This window comes from Galleria mellonella, unplaced genomic scaffold (assembly GCF_026898425.1).
Source record: "Galleria mellonella isolate WM207_F2 unplaced genomic scaffold, CSIRO_AGI_GalMel_v1 utg270, whole genome shotgun sequence".
NCBI classification, from domain to species: Eukaryota; Metazoa; Arthropoda; class Insecta; order Lepidoptera; family Pyralidae; genus Galleria; species Galleria mellonella.
This window is the reverse complement of record NW_026442062.1, coordinates 481420-509372: the sequence shown is the minus strand read 5'-3', so window position 1 is coordinate 509372 and position 27953 is coordinate 481420. Positions and strand designations below refer to the sequence as shown.

Below are 27953 nucleotides of genomic sequence, written 5' to 3'. Positions count from 1 at the left end.
CCCTATCAGGTTGACCTTCACGCAGTTTTACCTGGAAACTATCATAATTAACTAATATTGATGAATTCGTCATGATAGGTTAAATGACCTAATTTTATTTACATTTATCATTCCTCACTCCTTAGTGTATTTTGATGCTATCAAGCGGAGTTACCATTCCATTATCACTTCATAAAAAATAGGTAAATGGTGTCATGCTATTGATCGTTTACGACGACCATAACTAACATATCAGGTTGTCAACTAATGTCAAACTGTCTTGAAATGTCACGTGTTGTCAATATCTATTTGACATGAAGTTTGATTGCCTAATTCCAGACAAATTATCTTTTTGAAGACTAGGCAGCATGGTCTCCGACCTTAGCCTGTTCCAAACGGAACAAACGTACTAAAAAAAAAAAAAAATGATTGCCTAGTATTATGTGTTTTACATTTTATTAAATTGTTATTCAACAAAGAGGAAAAAATAAAACAAAAATTCCACAAAGTAATAAGAACTAAATAAAAAATTAATATATTTTTTTGTTTATTTACAATAGTACAAACGCAGTTAATGCCTTAATCTCTCATGGAACATATTCGGCAATTCGACTGGTAAGTACAATATTTTTTTTTTTTATTTTGTTTTCTGAAAGATTCCTTTGTTATAATAATTAATTTATCTAGATAAAAATATACCTAAGTATTTCTAAATTCATATTAATGTGTATATCTATACATTTTTAAATGTCAGTATTTAATATTTGAAAAAACATAATTGCTATTTAGAAGGTAGGATGATTTTATTTTTCGTTTTATGGATGTCATTGGAAATATTATTTGTTGTTTATTTATTTATTCCAATAATAATTAAACTTGTAACAACCCCTTAAATTATTTAGTTCTATAGTTAACAATCCATTACTGTATCCTAAGAATGAAAAAAATGTGTACACACACTGTATTCTTGTATTCTATCTATACATGATGATCATGGACGGCGGTTTTTTTTTAATGGGTGATAATGGTATGGTAACCCCGTCTGCGCTATTGGTATACACTGGTGAGGCACCAGTGAGGGATGACAGATGAAGATGAAAATAGGTTAGTTAGCCCATACTGACGAATTAAACTTTAACTAGAATTAGTCACGATGGTTTCCAGAGGGAACCACGTGGAGGTCGACCTGACAGGGTATATTGCTAGCAATAGGATTCTCAGTCTCCATTACTAACAATCCCTTTCCCCCCCATGGGCGGCAGTTGTCACTTACCATTAAGTGAGCCTCATGCTCTTTTGCCCACTGTGTTGTAAAAAAATGTATAATACCTAAAATAGGGAGGCCAAAGAGATTATTAATAATCTAATTAGTAAATTAGGGTCTGATTTTCCTATTGATAGCTGGACAACCTCTTTACTATCACTAGAAGGTTAATTTAAACTGGATTCATTTCAGTGGTCTAATAAATAGCACTTCATTCTCACCTATCATCTCTCACCAACATATCGCCAGTGTAAATTTTTTTTTTTTAATGGGTGTGAATGCAAATGTAACACCACCTGTGCTATAAATATATGCGGGCAGGACACAGTGAGGCATGATAGTTGATAATAAAAGCAGATCAGTTAGCTCATTGTAACATATTTCATGAGAATTAACCATGATAGGATTTCCAGAGTGAACGGCATGGAGGTCAGCCTGATAGGGTGTTAGACCCCAATATTAACAATCTTTTTCCCCTCAACCAATAATATTTGTGGGGCAGCAATTCCATCATCATCCATTAAAATATATATTTTATATCTGTTTATTTGCAACCCATAATGTTACAATGGATGTTAATTAATAGGTGACCAGAGGGAGACTTTGTACAAAATTCGTTTGTTTGGGTACCTCCCTCTCATTCGTGTTTTTACTGTGAAGCAGTTGTGTTTACATGGCTGTGTTTCGGCTTGAAGGGTGGGATATGACAGTGAATTTACAGGGTACAGAGGAATAACACCCGCGTCCTTAGGAATGGTAACATATGGGGGTATCATGGGCGAAACAGTATACTCTGTTATGTCATAGGTCATGTCTATAGGCGACGGTTACTACTTTCCATCAGGTGGCCTGTCAGCTCGTTTGCCATTCTAATGTGCATAAAAAAATATAAGGATCTTTTCATTTACTGTCTTGATTATGTAGGTGTTCATCACAACGGGACTTTCAATTCATAACAGAGGATGATGTGGACAACTGTGTGACGGAAAGAATACTGCGTAACAAATTCCGTGACCCACTGATTTCCAGCGACTCCGAGGATGAAGGCCAGTCGAGTATTCGGTTTGACTGGGATCAAATATTTAAAAGAAAAATTTTGTAAGTTTTGTTTCATTTTATAGACAATTAATTATAATATATGATAATAGAAAACCTAATTATGGTGAAATATGAGGACTTATACCTATTGTTAGCTTTTATATACTTACTATGTTTCTTGTAAATAAATAAATATAGTTGTATTGGGCTTTGCCTGTGTGAACTATGTGCTAAGTTTGAATATAATCTATCTGTATATCAAATTCAATTCAAATCTATTTTAACATAGAATTTGCCATTCTATGTACAAACTACATTTACTGGGGTACAGAGGAATAACACCTGAGTCCTCAGGAATGGCAGTGCATGAGGGGTATCAATGGCGAAACAGTATACTCTGTTATGTCCATGGTACTGCTCATGTCTATAGGCGACGGTTACCACTTTCCATCAGGTGGGTTGTCAGCTTGTTTGCCATTCTAAGTTGTATAAAAAAAAAAGACAGAAAAGTATATACTATTAATTCTTGATGTTTCTTTGTCAGGAGGAGCGCCAGTCGCGCTTGTACGTTCCAGGAATACGACCCATACCACCATACCCAAAATTGTCTGCACTCACAGCCCATCAGCACTACCAGTGCCTCAAAGTGTTATGTTCACAATACCCTCACGTATTGGACGAACAGTTCATACCGAGACCTACCAAACAAGATTACAAGGTTTGCCAAGTGAGTTTATTTATTTTCTTTTACGCAAATCTATTACACTTTTGTCACTTTCTTTCAAATTGGGAATTTAGTACAAAAGAAAGAGACAAAACAGTTTAAAAGCTAAAATAGATTAATGAGAGGTTTGACGTTTTATGAATAAGGGGATAAGAATTTAATGGTCCATAAACAAATAAAATTGTTTAAGTCAAATATATTACATATTCTTGCTTGTAGGTAAAAGATGGAACAATCTTAATAGGGGCAATAGTTCTTTGTCTAATTGAAGCTGCTTGAAGAACAAAATCTTAAATAATTCAATTTGTTATAAATTTAAAAAATTACTGCTTTATTCGTAATAATTAAAACCTCATATAAAACTATTGTGACTACTAGAATGTATTATTACTTTCGTCTATGAAAATAGGTCATAAAAAAAACACAATAGTTCAACAACTAAAGTGCATTTAGTGGTTGTTACCAACCAACCACCATTCTAAAATAAAATATTAAGAAAAAAAGAAATTGTTATTCAAGTAAACTTAAATTTATTTACAATAGTCATTTTATAAATCTACCACTTATTTGGAATGCAATTTTTACTAAGAAGAAAGGGTTCTTGCTCATTCTTCTTAGTGAAACTCAGCTGTTACTTTTTTCGAAAACTTGAATTTTATAAATTCGAGTGAATACAAACTACAATAGATAAATAGATAGATTATTTGCATTATTTACTTACAGCACACAAATTACAACATACATATACAAAAATAGCGAGATAACATAAATTATTAAAAAAAAAATACATAAAGCTAAATACAATTTTCGTTTGTGAGTGTGCCATAGCAATACAAAATGGCCACAACTCAGTTTATTGCTTCGCCCTCAAAAGAGCGAAGCACTGATATTCTGTTGCGGCCAAAGGGAATAGGGTAACAATAAAACAATACTACCAAATTATCCATACAATAAAAAGATAGATATATAGTAAACAGTATAATACAATAAAGTATTACAGCTCTCCATCCAAAGGTTGCCTGGAAAAGATCGCTCTTAGCGATAAGGTCGCCCATTGTTTTCTCATTGTGATTATTTCTTGTAATTATTTATATTTATAATAAGTTTACTATTGTAATCTTTTGGAGGAAACAATAAAGAGTATCTATCTATCTATCTATCTATTATTAATAAAATATTTAGGTTGCTGATAATACTAGTCCTACATAACACATATTACAGTCTTTTATATCTGTAAAACATTTAAAATTCAATCAAATTATCCCAAATGTTATGTTTAAAATTCACTCATTCATCCCCAGTGTGTCATGTAGGTCAAAATTATTTATTCACAGGAATTACAAGAGGCATATGCAAAAGAACAGAAAGAATATTTGGAATGGACCAAAACGCAATGGACCAACAACCACTGCTCGCGAGCATTACGCCCCAAACCGCCCATAGAAATGGTGTACGAAGCCGAATACAAATTGAAAGCTCACGAACTACAGTCCTTTCCGAAGGAATATGAGATGGTCGCTCAAATCCCTCTCGAAGCAAAGAACCATAAATGCAATATGATTTTTGATAAAGATTTAAAAAGTGTAAGTTTACTGTATCTTATAAAAAATAGATTTCGATTACTGATGAACATTATTATTAGCTACTAGCTGATCCCACGAATTTCGCACCGCCTAACGGTCGAATCTTCAATTTTTTTTGTTTTTTTTTTTAATACTTATTCTGCTATTCGGGACGCCGGGTCAGCTAGATTTATTCGATACTAACATCACTCAATTGTTTTACCTTCCCGGAACCTCTCCACTAACACTTGAACCTTATGGTATGGTATTAAAATTGACTTTTATGTATTATTACGAATCGTTTGTGTGGGAGTATAGGAAAGTGTTGTTTTTAGACTTTTCAAACTATTTATTAAATTTTTGTCGTAAAAACCATCCTCGTACTTCAAGGAATATTCTAAAAAAAGAATTAGTGAAATCGGTACAGCTGTTCTCAAGACTTGTACTTAGCAACACATTCAGCGATCCATTTTTATTATATAGATTACAGTGTGGTCTTAGCTTAAAATGGTTACCCCTTCTTTCCCATAAAGGTCCTTGGAGATGAGACTAAGGGAACTTAATGGTTGAAGGTTGGGCAGCAGTGTCCCTCTTGAACAACTCCAAAAGCCTAGCTGCAGTTGTCAACCTGCCTGCCAAATGTGAAAACTCTTGACAACCCAATCCCCCAACTCCTTAGGAGTGAGACCTACATTCAACAGTGGAAAGTTAACGGCTGATATGATTTAGTTCACATGGGTAAAACTGATAAATAATAACAGATAGATCCTGGATCAATTGGTGTGCCAAATTTCATTCAAATTAATTTAGTCTTTTATGTGAGATTTAGTAACAAATATAAGAATAATAATAAAATTATATATATAATAGAATCATTACACATTTTTAATTTTACCAGAATGATGCTCATTCTTTTTTTTACGTTGTCACAATTTAGAGTCGCCCCTCAATTTGTCAAAGTAAGAATAAAACATGTTTTGGTTTCTTGCAGGTGAACATTACAGAGCTGCCACTACTCGAGTATTCAAAATTGTTACACAAGAAAACTGTTGTATTGAAGCCGTGTCCAGTGCCGGAGCCTTGTAACAAGCATCCATGCAGATTTATACTGCCAAGTATGAACGCATTTTTATTGTCTGTATAGATAGATACATTGTTTCCTCCAAAAGATTACAATAGTAAACTTATTATAAATATAAATAATTAAAAGAAATAATCACAATGAGGAAACAATGGACGACCTTATCGCTAAGAGCGATCTCTTCCAGGCAACCTTTGGATGGAGAGGAGTAATTATAAACAATTTGGTGGGAGGCACGATGAAAAATTCTATTAATTCTAAATAATAAAATAAGTATGATGATCAGACCTATAACCAGAGGGAGACTTTGTACAAAAGTCGATTGCTTGGGTACCTCTGTCCCATTCGTGTTTTAACCGTGAAGCAGTTGTGTTTGCATGGCTGTGTTTCGGTTTGAAGGGTGGGATATGGCGTGAGTTTACTGAGTACAGAGGAATAACACCTGAGTCCTTAGGAATAGCAACGCATGGGGGGTATCATGGGCGAAACAGTATACTCTGATATGTCCATGATACTGCTCATGTCTATAGGTGACAGTTACAGCTTTAAAAGCGTTAAAACAAGAAGGTGGCAACTTGGTCAAATAAAAATCCTTAAGTTTTGTTTTAAAACTAGCCAGACATTTTATTCTGTATAGATCTTAATATTATAATAGAATTATAACTATTAATCTATATCTATACTTATAATAAATCTGTAGAGAGGTCAATTCTGTACATGAAATATATTCCCAAAATAACTATCAGGCGGTGATTAGTGATCGATACTGATGCCAACAATGCAATCAGTAAAATTTTTGTCTATCTGCCTGTATGTTCGTTATAGAAACAAAAACTACTCGACGGATTTTAATGAAACTTGATACAATTATTCTTCATACTCCTGGGCAGGTTATAGTATACTTTTCATCACGCTACGATCAATAGGAGCAGAGCAGTGAAGGGAAATGTTGAAAAATGGCCACCCGTGCGACGTTGGGACGGGCCGCTAGTTATAATAATATAGCTTGACGATGAATTAATTGATCCAGACAATGGAGTTTGACAGCCCCAATGCTAGCAATATGCCTTATTAGGTCGACCTCCACGTGGTTCCCCCTGGAAACCATCGTGAATAATTCTTGTTGAATTCATCACGATGGGCTAACTGACCTGCTTCATTATCACCTATTATCTCTCACTGGTGCCCCGCCGGTGTATACCGATAGCGAGGGTGGGGTTACCATTCTATTATCACCCTTAAAAAAAAATATATATATATATATATCGTAACCAATGAGGTTAATCCGAGGTGCGATTATTGCTAGTTGAAACATGTAATAGTAGCATTACTAACAAAATGTGTACTGTAAAGATATAAATGTTGACACGTATATCCTGTGTTGACTAGACGAGGACTCGCCAAGCATGCTGCCGCTGCGCGAGGTGCACACTTCCCTGGCACACTGGGCCGCCGCTGCGGGGGCGCCGCCGTGCTGGCCGGCGACGCGGCGCTGCGGGCCCTGCTGTCCCCGGCGCGCTGGCGGCTGCCGCTCTCCGTCTGCCCTACCATCGGACAAGGTCAGTTAAACAATGTATACGAGATGACCTTGGTATTTTTTTAAATTAATGATAATGCAATGGTAACCCCGTCCACGCTGTCAGTATACACTGTCATATTCGGGGCACCAGTGAGGGATAATAGGTGACAATGAAAAGGCAGGCCAGTTAGCCTGTCGGGATGGATTCACTTTAAATAGAACACGATAGTTTCCAGGGGGGACCGCGAGGAGGTCGACCTGATAACAATTTATGATCCCCCTGCCCTTGGTAGACTAGTTGCTTTACCATCCAATGGCCGCGGGTTCAATCCCCGTACAATATAAATATTTATATTCATGAGTTTATTTGTACTAGTTTGGGTTTTTTTTATATATAATAATAGCGGCCCGGTACATGCTTCGCTACATATAAAGTGAAATAATAAAAAAAAAATTCACATCTATATCGCTGACAATTTGCTTTTTTTCTATGCAATATAGAATGGCAAACAAGCTAATGACCCACCTGATGGAAAGTCGTAACCGTCGCCTATAGACATGAGCAGTACCATGGACATAACAGACATAACTGTTTCGCCCATGATACCCCCCATGCGTTGCCATTCCTGAGGACTCAGTTGTTATTTATGTAACTAAATACATATGTTTATGCAAATAAATTATTGATTTGACTCGTCTTGACTTGACAGTGACTTTTATTTATCATTATTACAACATATTTTTAATGTATTTTTTATGGGTTTTAATGGAATGATGACACTGGTACCCCGCCTGCGCTAACGGGATAGGCTGGCAGGATACCAGTGAGGAATGACAGGTGAAGATAAAACTGCAGGTCAGTTAGCCCATCGTGACAAATTCCACTGGAATTAACCACGACGGTTTCCAGGAAGAACCGCGTGGAGGTTTTTTTTTTTTTTTTTTATACAACTTAGATGGCAAACAAGCTGATGGCCCACCTGATGGAAAATGGTAACTATCGCCTATAGACATGAGCAGTACCATGTATATAACAGAGTATACTGTTTCGCCCATGATACCCCCATGCGTTGCCATTCCTGAGGACTCAGATGTTATTTCTCTGTACCCTGTAAATTCACGCCATAATTCACCAGGTCGACCTGATAGGGTGTATTGCTAGCAATGGATCAATTAGATCCCATTACTAACAATCCCTTTCCCCCATTTTTAATGTAGATGGCGAAGCTTGCAACGTCATAATATTGGACAACGAGTTCAGCATGGCGCGCGAGCCGGCGCAGACGCGTACCTACAAGGCCTTAAGATATTTATTGGAAAATGCACTGTTGCCGTAAGTATAGTCTTGTTTTCAACCGACTTCAAAAATAGTTGTTCTCTCTTTTACTTATTTTACCCTTTCGACACCCAGGGGAAAAGCAAAAAGTTTTTTTTTTAAAAGCAAGTTTGTTAGGTATAGTATAATTTTTTTTTTTTTAATTTCTGTCATAAGTAAAAATTGTGTCCATATTTATTTTTTGAACATTAAAAAAACAAATCGTAACATCTTATTATGTAACTATAACATAAAAATATTTTTATAACTATGTTCCTAGCAAATAAATTATTATTTTTAAGAGGTTTTCATTTGTCTTACAGTCCACATATCACATGGTATCTACGCTAATTCTAAATTTGATAATTATTTTTTACAAAAGACAGCATCGTTCTTGCATAGAATACAAGGAATTTAATATTTGCAGAGTGAAAAACAGCAGTCGGTCGGATCAAACGGGCGGTTCCAGTTGTAATGACAGCAGCAAGGAATCCAACAGTGCTACCACCTTACTGGACGTGGACATGAGCAGCGACGACGAAGACAATAACTTGTATATAGATGAACCAAGTATGTTCTCTCTTTGTTTAATCCTTAATTTGGTATTGTATGCTGTGCCATACAAACTTTAAAAAAAAAAAAAGTGTTAAAGAAATATTATTATTTCAATATAATTATTAATATTTATTTTCATAAACTAGTCACACTTTATGAAAACAAAAAATGTTTTTTTACTATTTTTCTGGGCCTATTTAGACTCTATACATTACTATTTCAGTATTTGTTTTCAATTCAAAATATATTTCTTTTGCCAAATAAAGGGTTAACCCCTACTATATCATCATCATATCGTCATAGTCGTAGAATACTGACGGATCTGACAAATATTACATATATAGATCCGTCGGTATTCTACGACTATGACGATATTAGCCTATCTACTCATCTACTGCCCAGTGCTGAACATAGGCCTCCCTAAAAGGGGAGTTTAGCTAGTAATTTCTATGCTTGGCAAGCTGATTGGCAATTGGAGTTAGGCTTTGGAGATGTTTTAAGAGGCTGCTGCTTGTCTCCCAATCATTAACTACCCTTAGTCTACTATAACCGACATCCATGGGAAAGGAAGTAAATCATCATCTTCCTACCCTTATCCCAATCATTTGGGGTCGGCGTAATATGATTTTATCCATATTATAAAATGATTTGGTTTTTAGTTTTACGACCGGCCCCCTGCCTGACGTCAACCCTCTTTGGGAGGGAAAGGAAGTAAATAATATTACTAAATATTATATACTACTGTATAATACTAGTCATATTATATATCGTCACAGTCGTAGAATACTGATGGATCTGACAAATATTACATATAAAGATCCGTCAGTATTCTACGACTGTGACGATATGTGCAAGTTTGTAGTTCTCCCTCTTGCATTCCTAGAGACTAAGGTGTTATGGTCATTGTATTGTACCTTAATTTTTTTTTTATACAACTTTGAATGGCAAACAAGCTGACGGCCCACCTGATGGAAAGTGGTAACCGTCGCCTGTAGACATGAGCAGTACCATGGACATAACACAGTATACTATTTCGCCCATGATACCCCATGCATTGCCATTTCTGAGGACTTGGGTGTTATTCCTCTGTACCCTATAAATTCACGCCATATCCTACCCTTCCAACTGAAACACAGCCATGCAAACACAACTGCTTTACGGTTCAAACACGAATGGGACAGAGGTACCCAAGCAAACGACATTTGTACAGACATATAACTTTTTATTTAATAATTACAACCATGAATATTACCATTTTTGTACTAATTACCCAGTGTGGCAACCCTACATTTTTTATGAATTTTTTTTCAGAAAACGAATCTCAATCCGACCGTTCAACATCAGATATAGAAATGGCAGATGAGCAAGAAAGGAGTGTTAAAAAAGATAAAATAAATAAACAAATGGACGAAAAACAGAACAATGACAGTACTGACAATATTGACAGTGTTGGTTTCTACAATTGCACATGTAAAGGTGAGATACTTTATTACTTATTTGCTAAATACAATTTTTGTCAAAAAAACACCAATAACGATCAAGTTGCAATAGGTTGTACTAATACATAATATCAAAATTAGTACCTCAATCGCTCTACAGAGGCAGCACCGGAGTTTATTGCTCGTTTCTATTAACTAATACAAAACTTATTTAAAAATTAAGATATCTCAAACAAAAAATAGCAATAAATGCTGACAGTATTTATTATATATTTTTTGCTGTTGTAATCTAATTGCTATATTCGTAATCGGGGACCGTGTTCAATCAACGTCGGATACATACATAATAACCCTTTAAAATTCAACTGCTGAGCGTGTCTCTCATAAGAAAAGAAGAGTACATTGGCCTTCTTTTGGCCCACCACTCTGCCAACACGGCTCAGTATAGTGTTGTATATTAAATTTTCCTTTACCACTGTTTCCCTCTCCCTATATCTCATTTCTCTGTCTCTCTCTCTCCCTCTCCGTCTCCTCTCTCTCGCTCTCTCTCTCTATATTCTCTCGCTCCTCTCTCTCTCTCTCGCTCTCCTCTCTCTCTCTCTCTCTCCCTCTCTCTCTCTCCCTCTCTCTCTCTCTCTCTCTCTCTCTCTCCCTCTCTCTCTCTCTCTCCCTCTCTCTCTCTCTCTCTCCCCTTCTCTCTCTCTCCCTCTCTCTCTTCTCTCTCTCTTCTCGCTCCCTCTCTCTTCTCTCTCCCTCACTCTCTTCTCTCTCTTCTCTCTCTCTTCTCTCTCTCTCTCTCTCTTCTCTCTCTCTCTTCTCTCTCTCTTCTCTCTCCCTCTCTCTGTCTCTCTCTTCTCTCTCACACACAATCTTTTCCTTTTTACGCCTCTTACGATATGATACGAAGAAGGGTGTGATGACTTTAATTTATTCCTTCTCAAGATATGTATGTATATTCACTGTTTTCAGACACAGATTTTGCTAGACCCTTACCAAGATCGTTTAGGAAATGGCAGATCAAAAATGAGACGACTAGAGATGCACTAGACATTATAATACATTGCACACATAAAGTCAGGGTAAGTTCTTAGTATTCATACTATTATATAAATATCTGACATCATTTATCCAATAAATCCTATACTGCTATTCATATGCAGAGCCATAGCTCTGCATATGAATAGAGAGCATTGTGTTCGGAGTTTTGCTGCGAAAAATCAAAATGGCACTGAACCGCCCATATAGCTTAAAGAACTGATAGACGACCAATGGAGAAGAGAGTACCTCAAACAAATGCAGCATATAATGATGCTACTTAAAATGACATATAAGCTAATAACTTACCATGGACTTCAAGTCATCGTCATTATTACTGTAAGCGACGCACCTCGCACCTCGTAAAATGTTATAATTGTAACCACTATCGCCATCTGTTAGTACTTTGATTGAATTAATGCCGGCGCGCATGTGCCGAACGATTGCCATGTGACACGTGTGTGCACGAGTTGTTAGTTGTTGTGTTTTGTGAATTGAATAAAAAAGAGTGTATTGCCAGTGTCCGTTTCATTTTGATAAATATCAACACATTTTCCAACAACGGTCTATTACAATTACATTTATGTCCATGGTAGTACATATGGTACTGCTCATGTCTATAGACGACGCTTACCACTTTCTATCAGGTGGGCCGTCAGCTTGTTTGTCATTCTAAGTTGCATAACAAAATCAGCCTTTAACTGTCCACTGCTGAACATAAGCTTCCCCTTGGGAGGTTTTGCCAGTATTTGCCACGTCTGACAGGCGGATAGGCAACCGCAGTCAGGCTTTAGAGATGATTTAAGAGGGGCGCTGCTACTCATCCCTCCCCCTTTCTTAGTCGGCTTTTACGACACCCACGGGAAAGGAAAGGGTGGCCTATTCTATGTCGGGACCACACTGCCATCACGGTCTTCATGTAATACATCGTAACGCCCATAAGACCCCTAATACGTTGTTTAATAACTAAATTGTTATGCCTCTGTACTCTGTAATTTCTTTGTCATAGACACAATTTTTTTATACCACTGAGGTAGCAATCAAGCATACGGCCCACCTGATGGTAAGTGGTTACCGTAGCCTATGAACACCTGCAATACCAGAGATATTACGCGTGCGTTGCCGACCCGGAAGGAACCTCTTTATCCCTCCTTTTGAAGAACCCCATGCTGTAGTCTCTTGGGGAAATCTCGGTAGGGAACTCCATAACCTGAGTGTTCGTGGGAGGAAACATCTCTAAAACCGCTCTGTACGCAATCATTTAGGCTGTAGGATATGAGGATGAACTCCCTGTTGATGGCGAGCCGTACGATGGTATACAATCATAGCTGTTTGGCAACTGTAATACGAGTAGATAGTACAAAGATCGGACAAAGGACTTTTATACTATGACTTTCTTTATTTTAGGGTGAAAGTGGCGAATTACTTCTAGAACCAATACCGGAATATCAAATAGAATTGGGCGGCAGTCGACAGTCGCAGGATCTGGTCAGAAGTTTAGCTTTGTCACTACTGCTACGAAGGAATGCTTCTTTGCTTAATGGTACAGTATTCATAATTTTAGCTAACAACATACTTATAATTGCTGTTCGAATCAGTCAAAAGGCACGCCTGATCTTGTGATATGAATGTTTAAAAATCCAAATACATATTTTTTTATGCAACTTAGCATGCCAAACAAGCTGACGACCCACCTGATGAAAAGTGGTAACCGTCGCCTATAAACCTGAACAGTACCATGGACATAACAGAGTATACTGTTTCGCCCATGATACTGTGTTATTCCTCTGTACCCTGTGAATTCACTGCCGTATCCCACCCTTCAAATTAAAACACAGCTTTGCAAACACAACTGCTTCACGGTAGAAACACAAATGAGATAGAGGTGCCCAAGCAAACGACTTTTGTACAAAGTCTTCCTCTGGTATTATTTATATATATGGTGTATTTAGCTTCATTCTTCCCCTCGCCATTAAGACATCCTAAGGATATAAAGGAGATGATACATTTGTATTCTTACTCGAATACAACATGTTATGTCCATGGTACTGCTCATGTCTATAGGCGACGGTTACCACTTTCCATCAGGTGGGCCGTCAGCTTGTTTGCCATTTTAAGTTGTATAAAAAAAAAAAAAAAAAACGGACAATAGAAAAAGAAAGTTATGATAATATATAACATATTTACAGTGAGAATAGACGCGTCCACAGGCGAGATCGTAACCATAGATAATGTAACTCTCGATGAGTTGACAAAGGACAACGATATGCTATCCGAGGCAGCCAATAGGATATACACAACTCTAAATCAGCTCCAGGGTCTGATGCCAGGACATTACATTCTTGAGCATGAGGTAAGGTTTTAGTTTTTGTAACAGTTCAAAATTTATAATAACGAATTTGTTTATAAATGCAGTTAGCGTTTTTTTTCTTTTGTTACATAATCGTAATAATATCAGTCAAATGTGGACAACAATAGGGAAGTGTCCTATGGTTGACTGAAAGAGAATGCTTTTAGTGCTAAATTCGCCATGTACACATATATGTATTAATTAATAAATAAGTAAGTAATCAACATTATAAAATGTTAATTAAAATGGATATGGATGGATGTTGTAAACATGTTATAAATGGTAACATGATAGATATTACATGGACACATAAAACTAATTTGTGTCTTGGTCACGGCACCAAATTGTTATGTTGTATATGAATTGATGGTGTTATTATTCGTTATGTTTACTTATTTGAATTTATAATTGTATAGTAGAAATAGGTTCTTTTATTATATGTTTTTATAACTATTAGCATTGTTTATTTAATTACTTTGTAATTATCAGGAGTTGATGAATAGTCATTTCATCATCGTTATCATCATATCAGTTTTTAATTGTTCATTGCTAGACATAAGCCTTCCCCTTGGGGGGTTTGCCAGTAATGACCACACTTGACAGGCAGGCCTCAGAGATGTTCTAAGAGAAACGCTACTGCCTATCCCTCGCCCTTTCTTAGGCGCCTCTTACAACACCCACGAGAAAGGAAGAGGTGGCTTTCTCTAATCCGGGACCACACGACCATAGTCTTTTACGGATATAGTCATTATTATTATGAATTTTGTCATTACTAATTGGGGATGTGTGAAATATCGGGTTGTACCGCCTATATGTGTTTAATTATTCTCATATATGTCAATATAACATAAGACCGATCGGTTGCAGCCCGGCCACGGTGCAAATGCATTGCTATACGCGAGCCGGTCGAGCGAATCGCAACGAGCGCAGTCGCTGCAGCTGCAGTTCGGCGGCGCGCTGCCCAGCGATGCCGACGAATCGGCTGCCGTCCGCGCCGCGCCACCGCTCGCACCACTGCTACTACCATACCACAAGTAATTACTAATTTTGTTCAATAAGTAACGAAAATTGTATAAGAGTTCGTATGCCAGACATAAAGTATACTTATTCATTCATTCAATCATAATTTCAAGTTACCAGAAGTTACAAGAGGGAGATTTTGTACAATAGTCGTTTGGGCACCTCTATCCCATTCGTGTTTGTACCGTGAAGTAGTTGTATTTGCATGGCTGTTTCGGTTTGAAGGGTGGAATATAGCAGTGAAACGGGAGTATCATGGGCAAAACAGTATACTCTGTTATGTCCACGGTACTGGTCCTGTCTATAGGCGATGGTTACCACTTTCCATCAGGTGGACCGTCTGCTTGTTTGCCATTCTAAGTTGCATAAAAAAAGTTCCTATTAGTATTATAAATGTGAAAATGAATTTATTTATTGTGTATGGCACACGGGTATGTGACCTCGGTCTCCCGAGTCGCTGCAGTGTCCCAGTACTTTCCGTGACTGCTGTCTCCCCCTCCCCCCTTCATTTCTCACACAAGTCCCTTATACCACTCATTTACCAATTTCCATTACACATTTCCAACGTTCCTTTCCTTTTTTTCCTCAATCCTTTCCACAATACCGTAGGTGACGGAAACCACCAGCAAATGCATTCCCAAAGAGGGTTGACGTCAGGCCGGTCGTAGAACTATAAGCCAAAACTTTTTGTAATATGGATAAAACCATATTACGCTAACCACAAATAATAGTTGGCATTTTTTTATACAACTTAGAATGGCAAACGAGCTGACGGCCCATCTGATAAAAAATGGTAACCGTCGCCTATAGACATGAGCAGTACCATGGACATAACAGATAAGGGTAGAAAGATGATCATTATAAGTAAAATCCCATGCATAGGTTCCGCCGCTTGCTGCCGTGCGCGTTCACGCCGCACGCCGACCAGCTGGCGCGCGACGCGAGGAGGCCGGCCGCGCGACAACGCACACCGCCGCAAGCGATCAAGGTCAGTGTGGAACATTCCATACTTTTATGTTTTTAAATTGTATACGCAAAGCGAGAAACGAGGTTCTCAGTTTGTTGGTATTATTTCGTATGTATAATGTACCACTTAGATTATATAGATACGCCCTAGAGTCTCAAAAACGGGTCAACTTTTTGTCAGCTAATGGTCAAATTAACTGACTGGTTTGTTTTTTTTTTTATCAGTGTTCTATATACTTACATAATGTATCTTGACGTATCTATGTATATTTAATTATTTTATGACTAAAATTAATTTTTACAATTTTTTTAAAAAGCGTTCACGCTCACTTTTTATCTTTATCTGACCAGTAAATGCTTTATATTATTCTCAAATTCGTGTAAAATATAGTATATGTCATATATGTGTAAGTATATTTGGTATTCATATATATTTATTCGTTTATATATGTAATTTTTGTATGTATGTATATCTATAATTACTAGTACCGCATTCGAGTATTCTGACACTTCCCTACGGTTTACTGGGAGAGAATGCTTTTAGCATTAAGCCCGCGCTGTACACATATTTGTACTAATGAATAAATAAATAATAAATAAAAAGATGTAAAAATTGTAAAATAAATAAATATAGTAGTTATAAAGGAGTCACTCGTAACTATTTATAATGCAAAATTGTATGAAAAAGTTGACCCGCTTTTCTCGTAGCATTTGTATGGAGACACTCTATCTATATAATCTAAGGATACGCGATATGTTTGTTTTGCAATCTACAAGTCTATCCTGTTTATTATCTCCTGTCATTTTGTCACAATTATTGTTGTTTTATTATGTAATAAAGCAACAATAATTGTAACTGGCAAGAAACAATTATAAATTGGCATAATATATTTTTTTAAACACATCGATTATTCCAAATTTAATTTTCTCTATTTATACTGGAATGATAATGATGGTATTATGAATGGAGCTCGACTATAAAACCCAAAAAAAAAGTTGACAAAATCCTAGGATTTTTAAACTTAGGATTTTGTTTTATGACAAACTTAGTTGTTTATTTTAATTCGTAATAAATTTACTTTACATTTTTTTTTCTAAAGCGTAGCAGTTGGAGGTGTATATTATAAATAAAAAAAAGTAAAATTTGAAAGCGATAATCATATTGGCATATTAATTCGCCCAACTTTATAAACCAGAGGGAGACTTTGTACAAAAGTCGATTGCTTGGGCACCTCTGTCGCATTCGTGTTTCAACCGAGAAGCAGTTATGTTTGCATGGCTGTGTTCCGGTTTGAAGGGTGGGATATGGCGTGAATTTACTGGGTACGGAGGAATAACACGTGAGTCCTCAGGAATGGCTACGCATGGGGGGTATCACGGGCGAAACAGTATACTCTGTTACGTCCATGGTACTGCTCATGTCTATAGGCGACGGTTACCACTTTCCATCAGGTGGGCTCTCAGCTTGTTTGCCATTCTAAGTTGTATAAAAAAACCTTCTGTTTATGAACGGGCATAAATTCGAATCCGGCCTTAATTAAAAAAAAAACTTCGATCTATAGGCAATATTTTTTTTGTAAACGAAACAAATGGCGTTGTGTCATTTGCTTCATGCATGCCAAAATTGATATCTATTACAATATAAATAAGATAATTATTCTGTTGTAATCTAGTGATACAAAATTTGTTGTATGTTTGTTTGTTCTTAGACAAAACGATACAATTAAACTTTCAAATTGAATCCCGCATGTCGGTGTTGTCATATTGATGTAATCACGAATCATATTTCGTGAGAAGACTGTGTGTTTGTTTGTTACTAGTTGGACGGACAGGAGCAGAGGTGCGCCGGTCGAAAGGTATCGCCGTCACTCTGCATTACTTAACTCTCGCACAGTCCATTGGAAGTGGGGATTTGTGTGTCGAGATACATTGGTAACACCTTTACATGTTTACTCGTGTCGATAGTCGGTTATAAAGGCGCCTTCATATTGGACGAATGCTGCGACGCGAACAGTTTTCTTGTACAAATTTTTCAGTGTGAACGCGCCAGACGTCCGCTTAAAACTTGTATGGAATATTCATGTCGTTGCCCAGCAATTCTCCAATATGATCTAAAGGAATTAATTTGCAAATGAAGCAGTGTATGTTTACGTATTATGTATTAAATTATAAAAATTATATGTATTTGACATTTTCGTGCAATATAGGTTTTGTATGATGCACGAAAAAAATATTAATTCACTCTTGCGCCACCTGCCCACTTCTATCTGTTCTCCTTTAAACAAAGGTTGTCTGTAAGAGATTGCCCTAGCGATAAGACCGCCTTTTGTACCTTTATGTGTATATTTCAATCTGTATTTATGTTACTGTATTTCAATTGAATTATTCACTTGTCATTGTATATTTTTGTTTCTGGTACAATTGAGAGTTAAATACATAAATAAATAAATAAATAATATAATTTACTTTCAAACCATTTTTACTCTCATCGGTCGCTTAAGGGGCACACTCTGTCTGAGAAATGGACAATAATAATGACAAGTGTTAGACAATCACGTCAACCGTTTGGTCCTCAAGCTAGGATATCCTAGATATTTTATGAAACCACGCAACGCCTGAAGGCATAGCCCAGAATAGCTAAACCAATTTAGGCAAGTTTCTTTAATAAATTAGCCCGACCCCATATGGAGTAACAATGTAAAGAAATTCACCAAAGGGAGACTTTGTACAAAAGTCGATTGCTTGAGTACCTCTGTCCTATTCGTGTTTCTACCGTGAAGCAGTTGTGTTTGCATGGCTGTGTTTCGGTTTGAAGGGTGGGATATGGCAGTGAATTTACAGGGTACAGAGGAATAACACCTGAGTCCTCAGGAATGGCAACGCATGGGAGGTATTATGGGCGAAACAGTATACTCTGTTATGTCCATGGTACTGCTCATGTCTATAGGCGACGGTTACCACTTTCCATCAGGTGGGCCGTCAGCTTGTTTGCCATTCTAAGTTGTATAAGAAAAAAAAATATACAAACTTTTTCATTGCTTGACCCCCTTAGTATGTTAAAATATTTTGCGACCCCCTACCCTCTGTGGTGTTCAAAGTTTATACGTTTTATTATATTACAAAATATCAAATCCGTACATTGTTATTTATTTTCATAGTTAGGTAACTATTAAATACAATAAAATAAATATGTAATGAAGTATCTAAAACACACTTCCATTATATTTTCTTAATACGTCATTTTGGAACGTTTATTAACGGTTTCTCAACCTTCCTCACTTTCCTCTTGTGTAGGCTTGGCGAACTCCTGCGGGGTCGCGACCCCACACTTTGAAAACACACACACACACACACACACATATATATATATATATATATATATATATATATATATATATATATATATATATATATATAAGAAAATATAATGGAAGGCGACTAAGGGAAGGCTAGGGATTGGCAGCAGCGTCTCTTAAAACATCACTAAAGTCTAAGTGCAATTATCAACTACTGTTGTCATCAGTGGACAGTTAACGGCTAATATGATGATGATGATGATGATGATATATATATATATATATATATATATATATATATATATATATATATATATATATATATATATATACACACAAAGCACCACTTTATTGTAGAGGGTCACAATGAAAAATGATATTCTAGAAAATAGTTTTTTTTAGTTCAATCAAAAATAGCTAACACTATAAGTGTGTTAGGATGTAATTATAATTGAAAGAGGAATGAAGCATTGCAGGCAATTAAAGTATACTTATTTAAGTTAATAAATTATTCAAAATAACAAATAAATATTAAATTACATTTCTTGATAGCTATAATACATCATATAGCTATAATAAATTGATACATCGATAATAGTTTTATATATATATTGCTACTAATAATTATGGCAATTAAAAAATAAACAAAGATTAATCTATAATGGAGTGTCCATTGTGCTGAGACAACAGTATTTTTGGTCAGTACGTTTTAGCCAATACAAACAATCTGGATGGTATCCCCACGCGAGAACACGCCACATGTAGTTGTCCTTGGAAAAGCATGGTATACCCAAATCTAAGCCACAGACAACGTTTGGTCTTGTGACTTATTGATCGTCATTACGAATACTAATCTAATTGGGAACTGAATGCGTTTGAATTCAATTGGCACATCTGTAGAAATCATAGGGATTTGTGGTAGCAATACATTTTCGCTTCTGAAAACAAAAAACATATAAAAAATAATTTCAATATATATATATATATATGTGGCTAGACTTAAATTTACATCATGGCCACAAAAATGTTTCAATATTTATACTGTCCAATCAATACAATATAGGTTGTACAATACAACACGTGTGGTAGATTAATCAAATCACATATATACCTACCACAAATAATTATTTAAGATAATAATAATAATCTTTATTCACTACTCACAAGGAAACTGTTTAGACTGTGACTGTGTGTGACTATTAAGTACTTTAAATTAAAATTGTTATCCTTGTGAGAGTCTGGAGTCTGAACTAGGTCGAAACCTGTACTACAGATCTCCAGGCTCTCTCCGGAGTTTTACAATATATTACTGAACATCTATTACTACCTTAATACAAGTGTGTGTACAAGATACTCTTAACAATATTTTAAAGCGTTAATAATCGACTATCGGCATGAAAATAGTATTTATGTATGTCTGAATGTCATTGTTACATTCATGATTTCATAAAATATATAAGTAGAGTTAGAGAGATCCTAATATTATATGAGACTAAGTAATATTGAAACATCAAAAGATCCACTCCAGTGTAAAATTTTCCTAAAATTTCTTTAAATTTAAATTGAGTTTTAATGACTATTGATATGACCTATGTTCACCACTGTACAGTATTGTTCAGCACTGTACAGTAATGTTCAGCACTGTACAGATGTTCAGCAGTGTACAGTAATTGGCTGAAATGATGATGATGATCCTAATAATGATGATAATGATGATGATTTGAACATATCAAATGTAACTGAATGGATCTCTCTATAAATCATGAATGTACCTCAAAAACAACTGAATACCGATTCATAATTTTCTCAAATATATTATTAAACAATACAATCAACTGAAAATTACCGGTTTGGTATTACAAAAAAAAAATGTATCGTCTAGATTAAAAAAAAATGGTAAAAAATAATTATGGTTTTTATAATAATAAATGATTGCCTATTCCGTTTAGAATGTCTGTCTGTACATAAAATGACGAGTACATTTCCTTGTTGATTGTATTTATATAATTAGTCCAATCAATAGGCTATAATACACTTTTGTGAATTAACCATTATCAATTATATAAACATGAATAAAATTCCCCTGCTGCAGCCAGTCAGAGTATGTTTTATTTTATGATTATTTTTAAATGTTTGTTTGTCTGTGGGTTTTTTTTTTTATTTTGGAACTCTATAAATAATTACCTCTGCGTTAAAAATCATTATTATCTATGATTAATATAATTATAAATTACCTCCAGATCGTTCTATTGATTGGTCTAATTTTCTATTTAATTTGACGATATGTACTTGTGAATATTATATTAATTAAATATTAGATAATTATTAGATAATTAATTACAGTTAATTAATTATTAATTAAATATCAGTTAATATATTATTAATTAAATAATTATTAGATAACACTGGTCTACAAATTTTGACTTTAAAAAAGTATTGTTCATGGAAAGTAGATTTTTTTATTGATTTCCACGTACTAAACACAAAAATAATTAATAAACATTAAAATTAGTTTCCCTTATTTAGAAAAAAAAAATAAGACGATTTTTGAAAAAATTTACAGAAATTATACAGTTTTTTTTAATCATAAGTGGAATTTCGACGTGGTCTCTTCGCTGCCCTCTTATATTCTGCTTCTGGAATATCTCGACAAACAGTCCAGCAATAATCCGCCAACATTGAAACGTTCCAATGGCCTTGATATCGCTTTTCCATGTTGGCAATATCCTGATGAAAGCGCTCCCCATGTTCATCGCTTAAAGCCCCACAATTATCCGGAAAGAAATCCAAATGCGAATGTAAAAAGTGGATTTTCAAGGACATGTTGCAACCCAGTTTTTGGAATGATGATAACATATTTTCTATAAGTTCAGCATATTGTCACTCCTTTTATTTCCTAAGAAGTTTTTTGCAACAAGGCGAAAATCATCCCAGGCTTTTTTCTTTACCTTCTAGAACCGAGTCGAAGTTATCATCTTTAAATAAATTTCTTATTTGAGGACCTACAATATTCCTTCCTTGACCTTAGCGTCACTTAATCTTGGAAATTTCTGGCGAAGATATTGAAAAGCAGCTCCATTTTTGTTCATTGCTTTTACGAAATTTTTCATCAGTCCTAGTTTAATATGCAATGGCGGAAGTAAAACATTTTGTGGGTTAACTAAAGGGTCATTTTTAACATTTTTTTGTCCAGGTTGAAGTTCTGACGATGGGGCCACAACTTTTTTTATAATGCTCTTTTCTATCACGACTATCCCATTCGCAAATGAAGCAACAAAATTTCGTGTAACCGAGCAGCAGAGCTACGACTTTCAAATCCCCGCAGATTTGCCATTGGTGTTTATCATACTTAATCCGCAACAGAAGGGTTTTCATGTTTTCATAAGACTCTTTCATATGGACCGCGTAACCAATAGGAATCGAAGGTAAAATATTTCGGTTATGTAACAAAACAGCTTTCAAGCTTAACTTCGAGCTATCTATGAAAAGTCGCCATTCATTCTGTTTATACGTAATTTTAAGAGCTTTCATCAAACCACTAACATCTATACAAAAAACTAAACTTTCAGCCATTTCAAAATATTGCGTTATTTTTTTTGTCTAGTACGGAAAGATGTAATATTCACACCACTTTCTAATAGGTTCCATTGTTGCAGTCTCGATTAAAAGTTCTGCTTTGTTCTTGGGCAAATCTAAGTCCCTTACAAGATCATTTAATTCGGCTTGTGTTATCCTGTGTGGCTGTGATGACGTACTATACTTCGGATTCTGACATTGAAGAAATTGATGGTGAAGTAAGTTTTTCTTCCTCAATATGAGGACGTTTCGGAATCGGGTGAAGATTGCTGTGCGGCAGAGGACGAGTAGCCGATGGTACATTCGGATACACTATGGTTTTTTCCTTTTTTTAGAAACACCCTTGCCTTTTCCAAATACATGGGTTGTCAGGCAGAAATAACAATCATTGCATTATATTCTCGCCAATTAACTATGGTTTTTTGCCATTCAGCCAATAAGCCTGTAGCACACGGATTGCAACAAAAATGTGGAACCCAGCTTTTATCCTGATGTTTTATGCTTTCGTTAAAATAGTAATAATAAGCTTTTTTTATTGCAGGTGATATTGAACACTTTTGCTTATTAAATATCACTTCACCACAAATGTAACAAAAATTGTCGGAATTGTTTACACATTTTCGAGACATTTTGCTATAAATTATACGTATTTTTTTTTATTTTTAATACTTTTATCACTTAGTAATACAGATCACTTTAACTAAACATAATATTTTTAACATTCGATGCCGACTAAGTAAATATAATCAGCATTATCAAGTTCAGTGAGGGTAGAATCATTAAATTCGGAAAATGTCAAGTATTGCAAAAACTCAAACTAATAAATCACTTTCACTTGTCAATTTGTATTCAGCATGGGTAGTTGAGTAGAAATTTGTTAAAATTATTTCGAATACTTTTCCGTTGTAGACCTGTGTAATTAATTAATTAATAATTATTTAATATAATTATTATAAATTGACGAAATAATCAGAGCTTCACATTATTGTTTTTATAGAATAATACGTAAGTTGTATGATATCTCTTTGATTCTTGTGTAGGCATTGTTTATAAATATGCTAGATCTTTTCTTTATTATGTTATTTATTAATTGTATTATTTTAAATGAAAATACCGTCTGTTGACGTAATTTTTTTTTTTTGTTATTTTGTCACTTCAATTTTCTTTTTATAAAAAACTACAATTATCGATTTTTTTGTAAAGGTTCATTTTGAACAGGCATAACCAATTTTGATCATTAATAATTCTTAATCAAGTGCCTACTTATTTGCTTAAAAAATAATCCGACATATATATAATAGGGTAAATCAATTTTAATTAAAGCAGACTACCTTTCTGTAGTATTTTATAACACATTATAAATTATTGTCATTTGCGTGTTATAAAAAAAATATACTTCCTTAAATACTTAGCTATTAAAAAAAAAACATCTTAATAACGAACGATAATGTAGGAAAATGGGCAAACAAATTGACTAATTTTAAACCTAAATGTGACACAATTAGGTGGACAACCGCTCAACAACTTTCCATTTTCGAACACATCCCTTCGAATATCAATCGTCTAAGGTTAAACCATGTAACAGTAACTATATTGCGCGTGTATTTATTTATTTATTTATACTTTATTGTACACAAAAATTGCATTTTTATAATTTATTTAAAAAATGTACAGGAGGCGAGTTTAACTCTGTAAGAGTTCTCTTTCAGCAAATTGTAAAATTATCTGTAAGAGATTGCCCTAGCGATAAGGTCGCCTTCTGTACCTTTATGTATATATTTTAATCTATAATTTACGTTACTGTATTTCACTTGAATTTTTCAATTGTCATTGTATTTTCTTTTTTTTTTTTTATATTTCTAGTACAATAAAGAGTTAAATAAATAATAAAAAAAAAATATTTCTTATCAATATTCAATGCGTAATATACATTTTAGTTTTTTTTTTTTACGCGCCAAATATTACAGTTATGTATCATACCGAAGCAATTAGATATTAAAGAATCAAGATTTTTTTTTTGTATTTTACATCAAGACGTCGCAATTCAAATGTTATGTCTTTTTTTTTTCAATACTTTTATTTTTAATCTTTCTAAATAGGTCGATTGAAACGACGTTAGTATTAATGTAATATTAAATTCTTTAAATTCTGTTTCAGTGGCCAAAGAAGAAGCGGTCGAGGAAAAGAAAGCTTAAACACAATTCTGTTTATAATAAATTACTATATTTATTTATGTAAATGTTTCATTTATACATTTGACTCTTAAATTAGCTATTATAATATTTATGAGAGGTGCAAGGAAAGATATTTTAAGTTATTTTATGCTAGAGCTTCTTTATTGGTATGTATAAGTGATAATCGACTATATTTAAAGACAGAAAGAACACGCCGTGTGTGGTCCCGGCATAGAATGGGCCACCCCTTCCTTTCCCGTGGGTGTCGTAAAAGGCTACTAAGGGAGGACGAGAATTGGAGAAAAAAATCTCTAAAAACCTAACTGCAGTTGCCAACCCGCCTGCCAAGCGTGGCAACTACTGGCAAAACTCCCCTTATAGGGAGGGCTTGTGTACAACAGTGGACAGTTAACGGCTGAAATAATCTATATCTATACTTATAATAAATCTGTAGAGAGGTCAATTCTGTACATGAAATATATTTCCAAAATAACTATCAGGCGGTGATTAGTGATCGATACTGATGCAAAAAATGCAATCAGTAAATTTTTTGTCTGTCTGTCTGTATGTTCGTCATAGAAACAAAATCTACTCAATGGATTTTAATAAAACTTGGTACAATTATTCTTCATACTCCTGGGCAGGTTATAGTATACTTTTCATCACGCTACGATCAATAGGAGCAGAGCAGTGAAGGGAAATGTGTCTGTTACATCAAAACCACTGAACCGTGAGGAAGGATATAGGCTACTTATTTTACGAAAAACGACGGAAACACGGACGAAGTCGCGGGGAACAGCTAGTAAATAATAAAAACAGAAAATAGTATGAAATAGATTGAGACCCAGACAGGTGTATACATAGCATGATTAAAACAGTTGCTAAACTATGTAAGTACATTAAATTTATTATTTATGTATATTTATATACAGAACTCCATCTAACCTTGCCCCTCTGATTTATGAGCTAAATATATTTAAACGGTTTTATTTAGCTCGACCTGTACGGTATTTATTTATTTGGGTCAAAATTAGAAATTGGAATTTAAGCACCTTCCCGTTGTCAGATTGATCTAAAATTTGGTACACACATTTAATTTAGATGACAATACAATATAATAAAATCAATAACATTATAAATCTAAGATGGCCGCCGATACAAAATGGCGGATTACATATTTTTCCTTAACCCCCGCAATATGGGTATCAAATGAAAGGGCTACACTAGTAAAACACGATGATTATGTCAAAATTTAAAATTCAAGATGGACGCCGTTCCAATATGGCGGACTAGGTACATATTTTTCCACAACCACCACAATATGGGTATCAAATAATAGGACTACACTGAGACACCCAGACACTAGACACTCGGACACTAGACACTCAGACGCTAGACCCTCAGACACTAGACACTCAGACACTCAGACCCTAGACACACAGACACTAGACACTCGGATACAAGACACTCGGACACTAGACACTCAGACACTAGACACTCGACACTCGACACTCGACACTCAGACACTAAACACCAAACACAAGACACTAAGACACTCGACACTCGACACTCAGACACTAAACACTAGACACTAGACACTCAGACACTCGACACTCAGACACTAGACACTCGACACTCGACACTCAGATACTAAACACTAGACACTAGACACTCAGACATCCAGACACTAGACACTCAGACACTGGACACTCGGATACAAGACACTCAGACACTAGACTCTCAGACACTTGACACTCAGACACCCAGACACTAGACACTCTGACACTCGACACTCGACACTCAGACACTAAACACCAGACACTCAGACACTCGACACTCGACGTCACTCGACACTCGACACCCGACACTCGACACTCGACACTCGACACCCGACACTCGACACTTGACACTTGACACTCGACACTCAGACACTAAACACTAGACACTAGACACTAGACACTCAGACACTCGACACTCAGACACTCGACACTCGACACTCGACACTCGACACTCAAATACTAAACACTAGACACTAGACACTCCGACACTCTGATATAAGACACTCAGACACTAGACTCTCAGACACTTGACACTCAGACACCCAGACACTAGACACTCAGACACTAGACACTCGAAACTCGACACTCGACACTTGACACTCGACACTCGACACTAGACACTCAGACGCTAGACCCTCAGACACTAGACACTCAGACACTCAGACCCTAGACACACAGACACTAGACACTCGGATACAAGACACTCGACACTCGACACTCAGATACTAAACACTAGACACTCAGACATCCAGACACTAGACACTCAGACACTGGACACTCGGATACAAGACACTCAGACACTAGACTCTCAGACACCCAGACACTAGACACTCTGACACTCGACACTCGACACTCAGACACTAAACACCAGACACTAGACACTCAGACACTCGACACTCGACGTCACTCGACACTCGACACTCGATACTCGACACTCGACACTCGACACTCGACACTCGACACCCGACACTCTGACACTCGACACTCGACACTCAGACACTAAACACCAGACACTCAGACACTCGACGTCACTCGACACTCGACACCCGACACACGACACTCGACACTCGACACCCGACACTCGACACTTGACACCCGACACTCGACACTTGACACTCGATACTCAGACACTAAACACTAGACACTAGACACTCAGACACTCGACACTCAGACACTAGACACTCGACACTCAAATACTAAACACTAGACACTAGACACTCCGACACTCGGATATAAGACACTCAGACACTAGACTCCCAGACACTTGACACTCAGACACCCAGACACTAGACACTCAGACACTAGACACTCGAAACTCGACACTCGAAACTCGACACTCGACACTTGACACTCGACACTCGACACTAGACACTCAGACGCTAGACCCTCAGACACTAGACACTCAGACACTCAGACCCTAGACACACAGACACTAGACACTCGGATACAAGACACTCAGACACTCGACACTCAGATACTAAACACTAGACACTAGACACTC

General features: G+C 35.9%; 1 protein-coding gene across 1 annotated transcript; it reads left to right on the top strand.

Moving 5' to 3' along the window:
* The first annotated feature begins 339 nt into the window (after window positions 1–339).
* Window positions 340–24957, top strand: LOC113513529 (uncharacterized). Its single transcript, XM_052895275.1, is given in 17 exon segments — window positions 340–594; window positions 2168–2333; window positions 2826–3008; window positions 4340–4588; window positions 5559–5682; window positions 7038–7070; window positions 7073–7207; window positions 8386–8500; window positions 8910–9052; window positions 10349–10513; window positions 11446–11555; window positions 12919–13054; window positions 13701–13864; window positions 14729–14895; window positions 15764–15869; window positions 17668–17703; window positions 24877–24957. Coding segments are annotated over 17 exon segments (2139 nt in total). The 5' UTR covers window positions 340–568.
* Window positions 24958–27953: the final 2996 nt, after the last annotated feature.